The following is a 14,192-nucleotide window of genomic DNA, read 5'->3' on the forward strand; positions in this document are numbered from 1 at the left end:
ATGCAAATTTATCTTGATATTTCTATTTTCATCTATGCCAAAAAGTTAATATAAGTCATAATTTTCACCAAACAAAATGTAATGAATCCATATTAGGACAAAAAAAATCCTATAGAATAAAATGAGACTTATTTCCTCTAAATTCCGCACTTATTCACTGAGGCAGGTTTCATTTCCAGTCATGGGAGATGTGTCTGTTTCAGACGGTTCTGGTTCACACTCCCGAAACCATCTGTCTCACCCACTTCATCGACCTGCTGCTCCAAAAAGGCAAACCTATCATGTTAGTGGGAAACGCTGGAGTGGGCAAAACCATCCTGGTGTCTGATACAGTTTCTAGGTTGAAAGACGACTACATGGTGGCAAAAGTGCCTTTTAACTACTACACCACATCAGCCATGCTGCAACGTAAGAGTAAAGGAATGATCATAATTTCAAAACTGTCTTAATGTTGCACATTTTGGAAGCATTGCAGCTTTGTTTGAACTTTTAGGTGTCCTGGAGAAACCTTTGGAGAAGAAAGCTGGTCGTACGTTCGCTCCTCCTATTGGCAAAAGACTCATCTATTTCATAGACGACCTCAACATGCCCGAGGTGGACCGTTACGGGACAGTGCAGCCACACACGCTCATCCGCCAGCACCTCGACTATAGCCACTGGTGAGTCTAGAAAGATACCAAAATGCTGGATCAAACAGCCATCCAACCAACTGAGAACTTCTTCCCATATTTAAGGTATGACAGACAAAAGCTGGCATTGAAGGAAATCCATAACTGCCAGTACATCACCTGCATGAACCCAACAGCTGGAAGCTTCTCCATCAACCCTAGACTGCAGGTACAGTCAGATGTTCTGTCAGGGGAAAAATCATCAACCTGAACTCCACGTGTTTGTTCTCCCCATGCAGAGGCACTTCTCAGTGTTCGCAGTTCATTTCCCGAATGCCGATGCGTTGGCCACCATCTTCTCCAGCATCCTATCAGCTCACTTCCTTCAGGGAGGATTCAGCTTTGGTGTCTCTCGTTCTGTTGACGCTCTTATACAGGTAGGCTTATGGAGTAGCAGCATCCTTTAGGAAAAAAATCTCAAATTATAGATTATGCTCTTGGGTTTTTCTTCTCATGCAGGCAGCAATCTGTCTGCACCAAAAGATCAGCCAGAACTTCCTCCCGACAGCCATTCGCTTCCACTATATTTTCAACCTGAGAGATCTGTCCAACATTTTTCAGGTAACGCATCATTCATGTGTTGTGTAACACAATAACCAAAATTAATTGTAGAAACTAAATTCTTTGACTGTACCTAAAAGTATTTTTGAATGTGATTAGAGCTGAATCATAGTGTCCTTATTTTAAGACCACAACGGTTTTTTAATTCCTGACTTTATTTTGAAAATTCAAGATTGATTTTGAGGCTAGATCAAAATAATAAACACATTTTTTTCTGTTTAAAACACTTACAATTCCCTCAAGATTCAATTGTTTGTTGTTGCTGGGCTTTGGCGTCTTGAAAAACCGCAATGTTTGCGTGATTGTGCCGATTACGAGGCTGGTTTACCGTCCTTTTTCAGGTGACAGCTCGCTTAACCATGAATGTGTGTGTTTTATTTTTATGTAACCAGCTATTTCAGGAAAACAAATCTCATTATCTTATAATATTAAGAATATTTTCTCTTTAAAAACAATTATTTTGTGATAATGGAATCCAGAAACTGGTTGTATCAAAATGATAAATATTTGTTACGGTGCCCATGTCAAAGTTAGCCTTAATGTTCCATTTCCCAATGATAGGGCATCCTCTTTGCACTCCCAGAAAGCATCCGTTACCCCATAGACTTGGTCCACTTGTGGCTCCATGAGAGCTCCAGGGTCTACTCTGACAAACTAATGGAAGAGAAGGATGTGGAACTCTTCAACAAAATCCTTCTGGACACTGGTAAAAGATATTTTGAGGTACGAGAGAGTCATTGAAAATTCCCACCTTGCATTTCTTTTTTTTTTTAAAAAAAGCATGTTACAGTCATTCACTGTTGTTTTTTAGATTCAAAAATGTTCTTGCTTTTTTTTCTATTTGCATCAGGGAATCGATGATTCCATCTTTATACACCAACCTCTGGTTTACTGTCACTTCTCCCAGGGAGTCGGAGAACTGCGCTATCATCAGGTGAGTTCACATGGTCACACACAGCACGTTCTCATCTCAGCTCGTCATATATGGACGCATGGGTAGGGGGGTCAGCCCCCCAACCACATTCAGTCAAACAAAGGTTTCCCTATACACAAGTCCCCAACATTGACTTTTTTATGTGACCTTCATCTCAGATTTCAGACTGGGAGAAGCTCCAGAAGACGCTCACTGATGCTCTGGAGCACTATAATGAGCTGCATGCCGTCATGGACCTGGTACTGTTTGAAGAAGCCATCCAGCATGTGTAAGAAACACAGACGCCTGTGCAGAAACCTCAATCTGGGGCTTCATAGCAGCAATTCAGCACAGAAATGTATCATTTCACTGAGGTAGTGGCCATTGACTAAATGGACTGAGCGATCCTCACCCCTCGGGTTCCACCTAGGAAGGACCTGTAGGCTCCAGGAAGCCAAACTCCCATAGACTTCTATTGAAAAATAAAGAGCTGTTACTCAGTTATTGCATTTGTCAGAATAACCATTCTGGTTTTGATAGTTTTTTCTTAACATCTTCTTGATAATTAAATTTTTTTCAATCAGATGCCTCAATAAAAGTATGGCCCCACCTCGAAAGTATGACTGATTCTCCCAAATCCGCTCTTAGTGTGAACTTCCAACAAGGTCCCTCCTGATTGGCGACAGTAGTTGCCATAGAAACACTGACTCAGACCAACTCGGTCCAATCACTGTCGCCTGGCTCCAAATGGCAACATCTGTACCGTGGAAAATGACAACTGAATTAACTTAATTTTCTTTGGGTGAAATCACACTCGCTCAGTCCAGTTCTCCTATACAGTCAATAGTAGTGGGAAGCAGATTGTGTATTTGTCTAATTCTGTGAGTTTAAGCCTACATTTCAGACAGTAAAATGTTCTTTTTGGGGATTAGGTGTCGGATCAGTCGGATCTTGGAAGCCCCTTATGGAAATGCCCTGTTGGTGGGGGTGGGGGGCAGTGGGAAACAGAGTTTGTGCCGTCTGGCTGCCTTTCTCAGCTCTCTGGAAGTCTTTCAGATCACGCTGCGTAAAGGATACGGCATCAATGACCTCAAGGTGAACATGAATAAGCATGAATACCTCGTGTTGTATCCAAGCACTTCTTCTCTCTGACTGTCACTGATGTGTTGAATCATTTTTCTCAGAGTGACATAGCAGCTTTATACATAAAGGTTGGAGTGAAGAACATTGGGACAGTTTTTCTTCACACAGATGCACAGATCCCAGATGAGCGTTTCCTGGTGCTCATCAATGACATGCTGGCTTCAGGTTGGTCAGAAATGACTTTTTTCTTATTTTAAAACCTGCGAATACTTGTGCTATTTTATTATAGTGTTTTATCAATATTTGTACATCAAATCTATATTATCAACAAGATTAAGAGTGGTTTGTAAATCAAAACGAATCACTTTTTGTTCTTTTAAATCTTGTACAGGCGACATTCCTGATTTATTTAGTGAAGAAGAAGCTGACATGATCGTGACGTCGATCCGGATGGAACTCAGAGGATTAGGACTGCCTGACAGCAGAGAAAACTGCTGGAGCTTTTTCATTGAGAGAATAAGAAGACAGCTGAAGGTCTGAAAAGATGCTTGCACTTTGATGCCCAGAGTTTCATGTGTTTAACGCTGGATAATAATAAGAGTTTCCATTCTTTCGTGGCTAATCTCAGTTTCTCATCTCTTCATCAGGTAGTTTTGTGTTTTTCACCAGTCGGATTCACACTGCGCACACGTGCACGCAAGTTTCCTGCCCTTGTTAACTGCACAGCCATAGACTGGTTCCACCCCTGGCCTCAGCTTGCTCTTCACTCCGTCAGCTCAACTTTTATAGAAAAGATCCCTGGACTAGAGGTGACAAGAGCATACTTGCTCACAAACTTTATTTCTAATTTATATTCATTGATTTTAAGTTTATCTCCATTTGTCATCACTGCGTAGCCCAAAGTGAGGGCGTCTATTAGCGAGTTCATCTCTTACGCCCACACCAGTGTCAACGAGGTGAGTTTCTGCAGAACGATGGTTTGGATTTCACTCTTGCAGACGTTGACTTGATTTATGGACTTCATAAAGGTGAGTGTCAAGTATCAGCAGAATGAGAAGCACTTCAACTACACCACCCCAAAGAGCTTCTTGGAGTTTATGAAGCTCTATGACAACCTGCTGAGGCAAAAGCGCACTGAGCTGACGCAGAAGATGGACAGACTGGAAAACGGCCTGCAGAAGCTGCTCAACACTGCCTCACAGGTCAGAAAGGGCACGGATTCATCTGAAAGTTTGTCCCTCCAGATTTTGCTGTATTCATTCTCAAATGTCCTTTTTTTCAACTAGGTTGAGGACCTCAAAGCCAAGCTAGCAGTGCAGGAGGTGGAGCTGTACCAGAGGAACAATGATATAGAAGCTCTCATAGCTAAAATAGGACAACAGACAGACAAGGTCAACCAAGAGAGGGCTGTGGCTGACGCTGAGGAGCAAAAGGTCAGCGCGTGCCCAAAGAGCCTTTTCACTACACACTGTTAAACATTTGTTGAGCATTAGCTCCTCGTTAGCATTAGCTCCTTAAAAAATAATTTACGACAGCACATATAAGGTAGTTGTTAATTTTATTAAAAGGTTTTAAGCAGGTTCCTAAAAGAAAAGCAAGTGAAGGACTAATTCACTAAATATCACTCTTTCTTTATGTTTGTTTATCATTCAGGTAGCAGCAATTCAAGCTAGTGTGACCAAACAGCAGCAGGAAACTGAGGCGGACTTAGCCAAGGCCGAGCCAGCCCTGCAAGCAGCTAATGCTGCCCTCAACACTCTGAACAGGGTAAAGTGCTTCTACACACCTTCAGAAAGCTTGTATTTATTTTTACCTTGAAGAGGCTCAAGAGGTTTACTTCTTTTAAATTCCACTTGCTGAAAAGCAAAGTTGTGTTTATGCAGTTGCTTGTCTTTGAATTGCAGCTGAACTTGACAGAACTAAGGACGTTTCCTAACCCTCCGGCGATTGTTGCAAACGTTTCGGCAGCTGTTCTTGTGCTGCTGTCTCCCCAAGGCCGGATCCCAAAGGATCGCAGCTGGAAAGCCTCCAAAGTGGTCATGAGCAAGGTGGGGAGGCATCCACTGAGACGGTTTCTGTGCGTCACCCCTGAAACCGCACATCTCCTGAAAATAAATCATTTAACAAAATGCTCATAAAATTCATTTCTATTAAAATTAGTATTTTATTTTATTCTTAAATTGCCTAGTCAGCATTATTTTTGTTGGAATAATCGAGAAAACTAAACATCAGAACTAAACATTTTGAAAAAGTAAATCAGCTCAAAAATTCCAAAACATTTAGTCCATTAATGCAGCACATCAAGGAGTGTGTGTAGTCAAGGATTTTTTGTTTGTCTAATTTAAAAAAACATTACTTTATTTGACATAGTGACACAGTGGAATTTTAAGAACTGCAGAATAGTACCGACTATGATTTGCATTCCTTTGAGCACACCTGTGAGAGCTATTTGCACAGAAAAAAGTTGTAATGTTGATCTACATTGGAAATCATATTATTTTGGTCCGTATTTCCATCATAAGATACCCCTTCAAAGACATTTGTGTTTTATCATGATAAACTAAATTTTTGAGCATCGTGTTTCAATTCAGGTATCCCCTAAAAGCGTGGGCTGAAAATAAGGCCCTAAAGATTTTTTATTTTATTTATTTATTTTTGCAGATGTAAGAAAAAAAAGCTGTGAGAGCTGCTGAAGTTGCGATTTGTGCCCCTGTCTTTATACGTCTTTATGATTGGATGGTCATAAATCAAACTGCCCAATCAAAGAACATTCCATTCCACTCCGCCGCAGACATTAGGTGGATTTCAGTGTTAAAAAGGGGACGTCGGGATCAAAATTCCTAGAGAAAATAATGAAAACTACTCTGCTTCAAATTTGGTACCACCCAGTTTTTTTTTTGTTTTTTTTTAATAAATTATCACTTTGTTGTTTTTTCTTTGGTAAAATAAAACCACTAAATGAATAGTTTTCTTGATTTTCCTTTTTAATCATAAACTACCAAAAGAGATCTGTTTGTTGATCATTAAAGTTTCTACAAATTAAAAGCTGAGGAGACTTTTATTTTGGAGGATCTTTTCAACTTTGTCAAGATCAGCATTTTAGTGAGTTTTTGTAGACCCAACACTGTCAAAATAAATGACCCTTTCCCATTCATGTGTTCTTCCTTAAAAACTTTGTTTTAACAGCCAATAAACAAATCTTTGGCAGCACAAAAATGAACTACAACTACTAAACTAAAATCTTTATTTCAAACAGCAGTGGAATAATCCATGTGAGGCTTTGCAGGGTTGCACGCTGACATGCACACATGCGTTTCCAGGTGGATGACTTCCTGCAGGCTCTAGTGAACTTTGATAAAGAACACATTCCCAAGGCAACAGTCAAGTGTGTGAAGGATGAGTACCTCAGTGACCCGGAGTTCACCCCGGAGTTTGTGCGACAGAAATCCTCAGCCGCTGCCGGCCTCTGCGCCTGGGTGATCAACATCATAAACTTCCATGAGGTAACTTACTAAATCCCAACAACTTCACGTCAGCCAAATGTCCATTATTGGTTTTGATTTTCCATATTTTGCACCTTTTTGTGCCTGTGCTGCTCTGGACAGATTTTTGTAAGTTCATCTTTCATTTTTCACATTTTATATAATAAATATGTGAATTGTGAGGGTTTCTGTCTGAGTTTTACAAAGGAAGTCAGATGTTGCATTTAACATAAATGTGTGTGCAGGAACTCCGTGAAGTGGAGATGAAGCGGATGTGTCTGGCTCAGGCGAATGCAGACTTGGCTGAAGCTGCAGAAAAACTCGGGGTTATCAGGAAAAAACTAGCAGTACGTCTATTGTGTTTGAAGCTTTGCACAGATCCGTCTAGATTTGCTGTTGAACAAATAAAAACAGTTGAAGTTGACCTAAAGCTACATTTTTACCTAGATGATTTTTTTTTCATGCTGTATTTCATCTAGTGATGCTCATAAAGACAATCCTCTGGAACTTCAATAAGATCTTTGAAAACTTTCAGTGAAAAAAATGTTGTTTTGGGAATTTTTTTCAAGATTTCCAAAACATCCATATATTAACTGATAATGTAAAACGTAGAGGTCAAGCTTAATATTTTTCTGCACTAAATATTCCATATTTACAGATGGACGTAAAGTTTTGCATTATAGTAACCATGATAGCTTCTCCAGTAGTTTCAACTTCTCCCTTGATTTAATTCGACAGTTCTTCTCTATATCTATTTTTATTTAAATCTTCATTGTCATTAAGCCATTTTTTAAACCTGCAGATCCCACTGTGTTTGATTACTTTGCTTCACTGTAGGCCATCAGAAAATCATTTCTTAGACGTTTCCAGATGTTGGGTCCAGTTTAAGCAGTGTGTCCTTCTCAGGAGCTGGATGGTAATCTGGAGACGTTGACAACAGCTTTTGAGAAGGCCACAGAGGAGAAGCTTTGCTTTCAGGAAGAAGTAAATCGCACCAACAAGACGATAGAACTGGCCAATCGACTGGTGAAGGGACTGGAGGTACGAAAACATAAAAAAGTCAAACTTCATTTTTATTTATTCCTTTAAAACTAGATTTTGTTGGTGTGATATCCTTTAAGTTTGGGGATGATTGTCCACACCCAACACATCAGTGTGTATTTCTGTGTTCCAGAGTGAAAATGTGCGCTGGGCCCACTCAGTGGCTCAGTACCACGAGCAAGAAGAAACTCTCTGCGGTGATCTCCTCCTAACTGCAGCTTTCATCTCTTACGCCGGCTCCTTTTCCAAGAAGTACAGGATTGAGCTGCTGGACAACATGTGGATGCCATTCCTGCTCAATCAGAAGGTTACTTTTGGTTTTGGTGTTTACTTTTGCATCATTATTAGGAGACATCAGTGTGGTTTTTCTTTAGGTCCCCATTCCCATGACAGGAGACTTGGATCCAGTGTTGATCCTGACCGATGATGCCACAGTGGCCCAGTGGAATAATGAAGGCTTACCAGGGGACAAAATGTCCACTCAGAACGCCACCATCCTCATTAACTGTGAGTGTTGATGGTCTCCTAAAGTCCTACTTAAAGCAGATCAACATTTACCTTGTGACGATAGTAGATCTGGGTTGTTGCAGGTGAGCGCTGGCCTCTGCTCATTGATCCCCAACTTCAAGGCATCAAGTGGATCAAGAATCGCTATGGTAACCGCCTTAAGGTTGTCAGTCTAGGACAAAAAGGGTGAGTTCCAAGTATACCTGGAAAACTGAGATACAAATATCTTTGTTTGTTGTCAAACGTTGCTGCTGCAAACGGCCTCAAAGTATCCTTTGTTCTGCTTGGTTTCGGCTTCAGGTATGTAGACGTCATTGAACAGGCCGTAGTGGCGGGCGACCCCGTCCTCATCGAGAACTTGGAGGAGACGATTGATCCGGTTATTGACCCTCTGCTGGGGCGCCACACCATCAAGAAGGGCAGGTTGGTAGCACGCCCACGTGCAAGATGAAAGATAATTATCTGTGTAAAAAGAGATGGCCTAAAACAGGAAAAGAATACTAACCTGAAGGAAAAAAATCACTAAAAACTAGTAAAATAATCTGTTTATGCAGCAAGTCATTTTACTCACAAGAAATCCTATTAAAATCAAGAAACAAGGACTTCCACACCAACCTCCAAAAGGGAAAAATAGGCTAAAAAAGTTAACTGTTCGATAGAATAACTTCAAATTTAATGATATATATACTAAAATAAATATTTTTTTGTTATCCCTTAGCAAATAGTTTGTATTTTTGAGCTGTTATGTACTTAATTGTAGTTCGTTGTGGTTACACTGACAAAAAACAAATGTAATATGTATAAAAGTATAATTTTAGAAAAAAATAAGAATGCAATCTTAGCATAGTATAGTATTGCATAGCATAGCAAAGCATTAAATAGTATAATATAGTATAGTATAAACTATTGTTACAGATCCTAGCTCTTAATAAGACAAAAACCTCTGGACTATTCTGATTTTGAGAAAAGCTTGGAAAAGTGTAGAAATGTCAAAATAACTTAAAACCTATTAAAATACCTTAAATGTCTAAAATATCTTTGCAAGTATCACATAGTATAGTCTTCTTCTCTTCATTATGGTCCTCTCTTCATCTTCATCGTGCTCTTTTATCATAGCTGTATAAAGGTTGGGGACAAAGAGTGCTTCTTCAACCCAGAATTCAGGCTCATTCTTCACACCAAGTTGGCCAACCCTCACTACAAGCCAGAGATCCAGGCCCAGACCACCCTCATCAACTTCACTGTGACTAGAGACGGCTTGGAGGACCAGCTGCTGGCCCAAGTGGTGAACCAGGAGAGGCCAGACCTTGAGCTATTAAAGGTGAGTTTAGTCTGATCTATTAAAACGTGTCTTCCTCCTCGTTCAGACTTAAACATCTGGTTAAATCCAGTGTCTCATCTTTGCATAAAGTCATTAAGTTGATTTAAGCTCTTCCAGTTTCAGGGTGTACACTCTACCTCAAGGCCACTGAGGATTTATTTTTAATAGTTTAAAATACAAATAAAAAGTTCAGTTTTTTTGCTTGTATTTTTCGTCAATATTTTATTTTACAGAGTGAATTAACCAAACAGCAGAACATGTTCAAGATCGATCTGAAGCTTTTAGAGGACGAGCTGCTCACCCGGCTGTCTGCGGCAGAGAGTAACTTCCTCGGTGACAACATGCTGGTCGAGAAGCTAGAGACAACCAAGCACACTGCAGCTGAAATAGAGATGAAGGTACATGACTTTGGTTTATTCTCTTATCTTTTTGTTGTTTTTCTTTTGTTAACATTCTACTTTGGTTCTTGACTTCTAGGTTCTAGAGTCTAAAGTTAATGAGGTGAAGATTAACGAAGCAAGAGAACACTACCGTCCTGTCGCTGTGAGAGCGTCTCTGCTGTACTTCATCATGAACGATCTCAACAAGATCAACCCCATGTACCAGTTCAGCCTCAAGGTGAAGCAGGAGGATGGAGAAGGATTGACTTTAGGCGACTAGAAGAATAAGACGGATGCCTTTGCTCTTGTTTTCAGGCTTTTAACGTTGTTTTCCACAAAGCGGTGGAGCAAGCAGAAGCCTGTGAGGACGTCAAGGGCAGAGTCAACATCCTCATCGACAGCGTCACGTTTTCCACTTTTAACTACATCAGCAGGGGACTGTTTGAGAGGGACAAGCTCACCTTTGCAGCACAGCTAACCTTCCAGGTGTGTGTGTGTTACTGGAGAAAGACTGTACCCTCCCTCCAACCTTGATCTTTCTCTTTCAGTTGCTCTTGATGAACAAGGAAATAGATGTGCGAGAGCTCGACTTCCTGCTACGCTTCAACATCGATCACAGCTACATCAGCCCGCTCGACTTCCTTTCTAACTCAGCATGGAGCGCCATCAAGGTTCATGAGAACACTCACCAAGGTGTTTCTCTGAATGAGTCACATGACGGTGGCTCCACTTCTCTTTACCAGGTGATGAGCTTCACCGATGAGTTCCGCGGCCTGGATCAGGACATCGAGGGATCACCAAAGCGCTGGAGGAAACTGATCGAGTCCGAGTGTCCGGAGAAGGAGAGGTTTCCGCAGGAGTGGAAGGGGAAAAGTTCTCTGCAGAAGCTGATCATGATGAGAGCTCTGAGACCAGACCGCATGACCTATGCACTCAGGTGATCAGAGGCGTTCCTCAGTCCTGCTCTTTTGCTTCCAGAACACCACATTTAATGACTTTTTATTCCTTCTCGTCTTACAAATTGTAGAAACTTTGTGGAGGAGAAGCTCGGGGTGAAGTACACAGAGGTCCGAAAGACCGATTTTGCAAAATCCTTCAGAGAAAGCGGTCCAGCCTCTCCGGTGTTTTTCATCCTCTCACCTGGAGTCGACCCACTCAAGGACGTGGAGTCACTGGGTTACGTTGAAAACATCAATTTGTTCTGTTATTTAAATAAAAACTGTAAAAACATTAACATTTTTTGTATATAGGGAGGAAGCTGGGTTTCACAATAGACCTTGGGAAGCTTCACAACGTGTCCCTGGGTCAGGGACAGGAAACTGTGGCTGAGATTGCAATGAAAAAAGCTGCTAAAGAGGGTCACTGGGTCATTTTACAGGTCTGACTTTGAGTTTTAACAAATGCTATTGCTGCATCCTTGTGTTGTTGAATAAAATGGCATGATTTATTGCAGAACATCCACCTGGTTGCTCGCTGGCTGGGTGCACTTGAGAAGCTGCTGGAGCGCTGCTGCGAGGACAGTCATCCAGACTACAGAGTGTTCATGAGCGCTGAGCCCGCATCATCACCACAAGGTCACATTATACCACAGGTAGAGATGTATTCGCTCTGAAAATTGATTTATTCTATGGTATTTTTTATCATTTAATGTCCTGACACATTTTAATATTAGGTCAATTTAAAAAAAGTGAAAATTTGAAAACAAAATTGTTCATTTGAAAAAAATAATATTTAAAAATTAAAAGAAAAATGTAGTAAAACTTGAATTAAAAAGAAAAATGTAAACCCATAACTGTTACCAAGTTGAAAAAAAATATTCTTATCTCTACTTTCAACTTTTTTTTGTTGTTTCATCTCTCCCTCTGCTTTCAGTTTCCGTTTCAATTCAGTTTTCAAGTTTTCTCTGCCAAACTGATCCTATTTTTACATGGGGGCGGGGCTTCTGGTTCGTTTGTTCAAACTTTTAATTTTTGTTTCATGTTTAAAAAGGATTTTTTTCAAATGTACAATTTTGTTTTCAATTTTTATTTTTTTTGTTTACAATTTGTTTTTACATTTTCACAGATTTTTTTGAATGTACAATGTTGTTCCTAAATTTTCATTTTTTTTTCAAAGTCACAATTTTGTTAAAATATTTTTTCTAATTTTAAGTTTAGTTTTAATTTTTTTTGTTCAACTTCAAAATGTTGTTTTCAATTTTTCAAAAAAAAATATTTCAATAATTGCTTTTACATTTTTTTTTTTCAAATTCACTATTTTGTAATTTTTTTTTTCATATTCACAATTTGGTTTTTCATTCACTTTAAGCTGGTCCTAAATTGACCCCATATTTTAAACTCTGCCACTTAACATAAACTGTAAGTGAATCTATTTATCACCTTTGCTTTAGGGAATTCTGGAGAATGCCATCAAAATCACCAATGAACCTCCCACAGGCATGCATGCTAATGTGCACGCAGCTTTGGATAACTTTGACCAGGTATGGTTTTCTATTTTTTCTTTGATGGTTTTCTGCAGCTTATTTATTTATTTATTTATGTATCACTGACCTGCTTGTAGGAAATCCTGAATCAGTGCAGCAGAGAGCAGGAGTTCAAGACCATCCTCTTCTCCCTGTGCTACTTTCACGCCTGTGTGGCTGAGAGGAGGAAGTTCGGGCCTCAGGGTTGGAACAGGAAGTATCCGTTCAACACCGGTGACCTCACCATTTCCGTCAATGTCCTCTACAATTACCTGGAGGCCAACGCTCAGGTGGGTTGGATTTTGTTGGTGTTTGAAATGTTTCAATGGAGGTTCTTAAAATAGTTGAATGTGAAGGTGCCGTGGGAGGACCTGCGCTATCTGTTTGGGGAGATCATGTATGGAGGACACATCACGGATGACTGGGACAGACGCCTCTGCAGAACCTACCTGGAGGAGTACATGAATCCAAACCAGGTATGTTTTCCTGTTCCCACACAGAAACAGAAGTCTAATGGTACGTTCACACCGCGGGGTCTTGAACACACTTTGAAGCATCGTGGTGTTCACACTGGACTGTCGCTACCTGATACTAGTGCATGTACTCACTGATAGAAGAGGTCTGGTGCAAAATGTTCTTTCACAGCTCTATTTCAATGTTTGACGCCATCGATACATCACTACCAAATCCAACTGATTCAATGGCAGTAAATTTTGTAACAAAGACCCCAAAAACTAATGTAAAAACTTGCATAGTGACTTGTGAATGCAGTGGTTTTGAATATAGACGACTGAAATGCAGTTATTTGCGTTTACTTTTCATTATAAGTGGTCGCTTTACATGTGTTACTCAGGGCAGAATGCACTGTTACAGAGTGATCCAATGATTTTTTATAACATATTTTAACTAATTTGGAATAATTTGTAAGATATTATCTGAATGCATGTTTTATAAATTGTCCACTGAAGGTGTGACTAATTTCATTTTTTATATTTATTTGAATTTTATTTTATTTTTTTCTGTTCATTCAGTTTGACCGCAAGCTGGCATTGGCACCCGGGTTTGTCGTTCCGTCTAATCTGGACTACCAGGTAAGTCAAACCCACAGGCGGTAGGGTTCAACCATTAACTGTATATGAGAACTGGACTGAGTGATAAACAACACCTCCACCCACCAATAATACTTTTAGAGTACGTTGTACTTTTATATCTTGTAATTAACAAATTCATGAATGCATTAACCCACATGGAGACCAGTTAAACCAGTTAGGCCATGCTCCAAAGGCCTGATCAGTACTTGAAAAACAAAGCCATAAATTACCTTGTTGATGGAAGCAGGACCAGGGGCATTGACCACGCAAGTCTTAGATTTTGTGGAGATGACCATACAAGGTGTTAAGGCCTTTGGGGGTTCCCTCTCTCCTGACAGACCCTAGAGACAAGTAAGGTCTGTCAAATGATGACAGTCTAAAGACCTCCCTTATCCAACTTTTTATTAAAAAGACTAAATTTCAGTTGAGTTCTTTGGTCACTTTCTTCTTCATCACCAGAGGTTAGCAGGGACTTCCTCACACTGATCAGATGCCTCAGTGAAAGTATATAGTCACATGTTGAACGTTCAAAACATTTGATTGACAGATTTTGTGTAACCCCCTTCGCATCCTAGTAGGAATTTGGAATTCCAAAAAGTTCAATCCAGATTGGTGAGATTTGTAGCTATAGGTGACCCTTTTTGTATTTTTTTTTTTCAGTATTTTTTCATTTTTTCCTCTAAA

The 14,192-nt window shown here is 40.0% G+C and overlaps 1 protein-coding gene and 1 long non-coding RNA gene across 2 annotated transcripts in view; one reads left to right on the forward strand and one right to left on the reverse strand.

The window, feature by feature from the left end:
• The window catches only part of LOC112147449, a 6,552-nt gene extending 3,716 nt beyond the window's left edge, over positions 1-2,836 (reverse strand). Inside the window, exons 1-2 of the long non-coding RNA XR_002919455.2 lie at positions 2,753-2,836; positions 2,555-2,614 (exon numbers count right to left, since the gene is read on the reverse strand). This is a non-coding gene — a long non-coding RNA (uncharacterized LOC112147449). The remainder of the gene's footprint in view (positions 1-2,554; positions 2,615-2,752) is intronic.
• Positions 1-14,192, forward strand: part of dnah9l (dynein, axonemal, heavy polypeptide 9 like) — a 21,343-nt gene that overhangs the window by 4,683 nt on the left and 2,468 nt on the right. The window contains exons 17-54 of the mRNA XM_024273842.2: positions 204-408; positions 494-659; positions 735-837; positions 908-1,045; positions 1,128-1,229; positions 1,791-1,952; positions 2,080-2,163; positions 2,322-2,431; positions 3,075-3,237; positions 3,327-3,450; positions 3,617-3,759; positions 3,873-4,034; positions 4,122-4,181; positions 4,254-4,427; positions 4,512-4,658; positions 4,879-4,992; positions 5,130-5,273; positions 6,546-6,728; positions 6,831-6,836; positions 6,953-7,054; positions 7,614-7,748; positions 7,882-8,055; positions 8,123-8,255; positions 8,339-8,441; positions 8,556-8,678; positions 9,372-9,576; positions 9,810-9,974; positions 10,054-10,194; positions 10,272-10,442; positions 10,505-10,627; positions 10,700-10,893; positions 10,984-11,132; positions 11,207-11,334; positions 11,410-11,547; positions 12,346-12,435; positions 12,516-12,707; positions 12,774-12,893; positions 13,449-13,508. Coding sequence (XP_024129610.2) covers positions 204-408; positions 494-659; positions 735-837; positions 908-1,045; positions 1,128-1,229; positions 1,791-1,952; positions 2,080-2,163; positions 2,322-2,431; positions 3,075-3,237; positions 3,327-3,450; positions 3,617-3,759; positions 3,873-4,034; positions 4,122-4,181; positions 4,254-4,427; positions 4,512-4,658; positions 4,879-4,992; positions 5,130-5,273; positions 6,546-6,728; positions 6,831-6,836; positions 6,953-7,054; positions 7,614-7,748; positions 7,882-8,055; positions 8,123-8,255; positions 8,339-8,441; positions 8,556-8,678; positions 9,372-9,576; positions 9,810-9,974; positions 10,054-10,194; positions 10,272-10,442; positions 10,505-10,627; positions 10,700-10,893; positions 10,984-11,132; positions 11,207-11,334; positions 11,410-11,547; positions 12,346-12,435; positions 12,516-12,707; positions 12,774-12,893; positions 13,449-13,508 — 5,136 coding nt within the window. The remainder of the gene's footprint in view (positions 1-203; positions 409-493; positions 660-734; positions 838-907; positions 1,046-1,127; positions 1,230-1,790; positions 1,953-2,079; positions 2,164-2,321; positions 2,432-3,074; positions 3,238-3,326; positions 3,451-3,616; positions 3,760-3,872; positions 4,035-4,121; positions 4,182-4,253; positions 4,428-4,511; positions 4,659-4,878; positions 4,993-5,129; positions 5,274-6,545; positions 6,729-6,830; positions 6,837-6,952; positions 7,055-7,613; positions 7,749-7,881; positions 8,056-8,122; positions 8,256-8,338; positions 8,442-8,555; positions 8,679-9,371; positions 9,577-9,809; positions 9,975-10,053; positions 10,195-10,271; positions 10,443-10,504; positions 10,628-10,699; positions 10,894-10,983; positions 11,133-11,206; positions 11,335-11,409; positions 11,548-12,345; positions 12,436-12,515; positions 12,708-12,773; positions 12,894-13,448; positions 13,509-14,192) is intronic.

This window comes from Oryzias melastigma, linkage group LG17 (assembly GCF_002922805.2).
Source record: "Oryzias melastigma strain HK-1 linkage group LG17, ASM292280v2, whole genome shotgun sequence".
Lineage (NCBI taxonomy): Eukaryota > Metazoa > Chordata > Actinopteri > Beloniformes > Adrianichthyidae > Oryzias > Oryzias melastigma.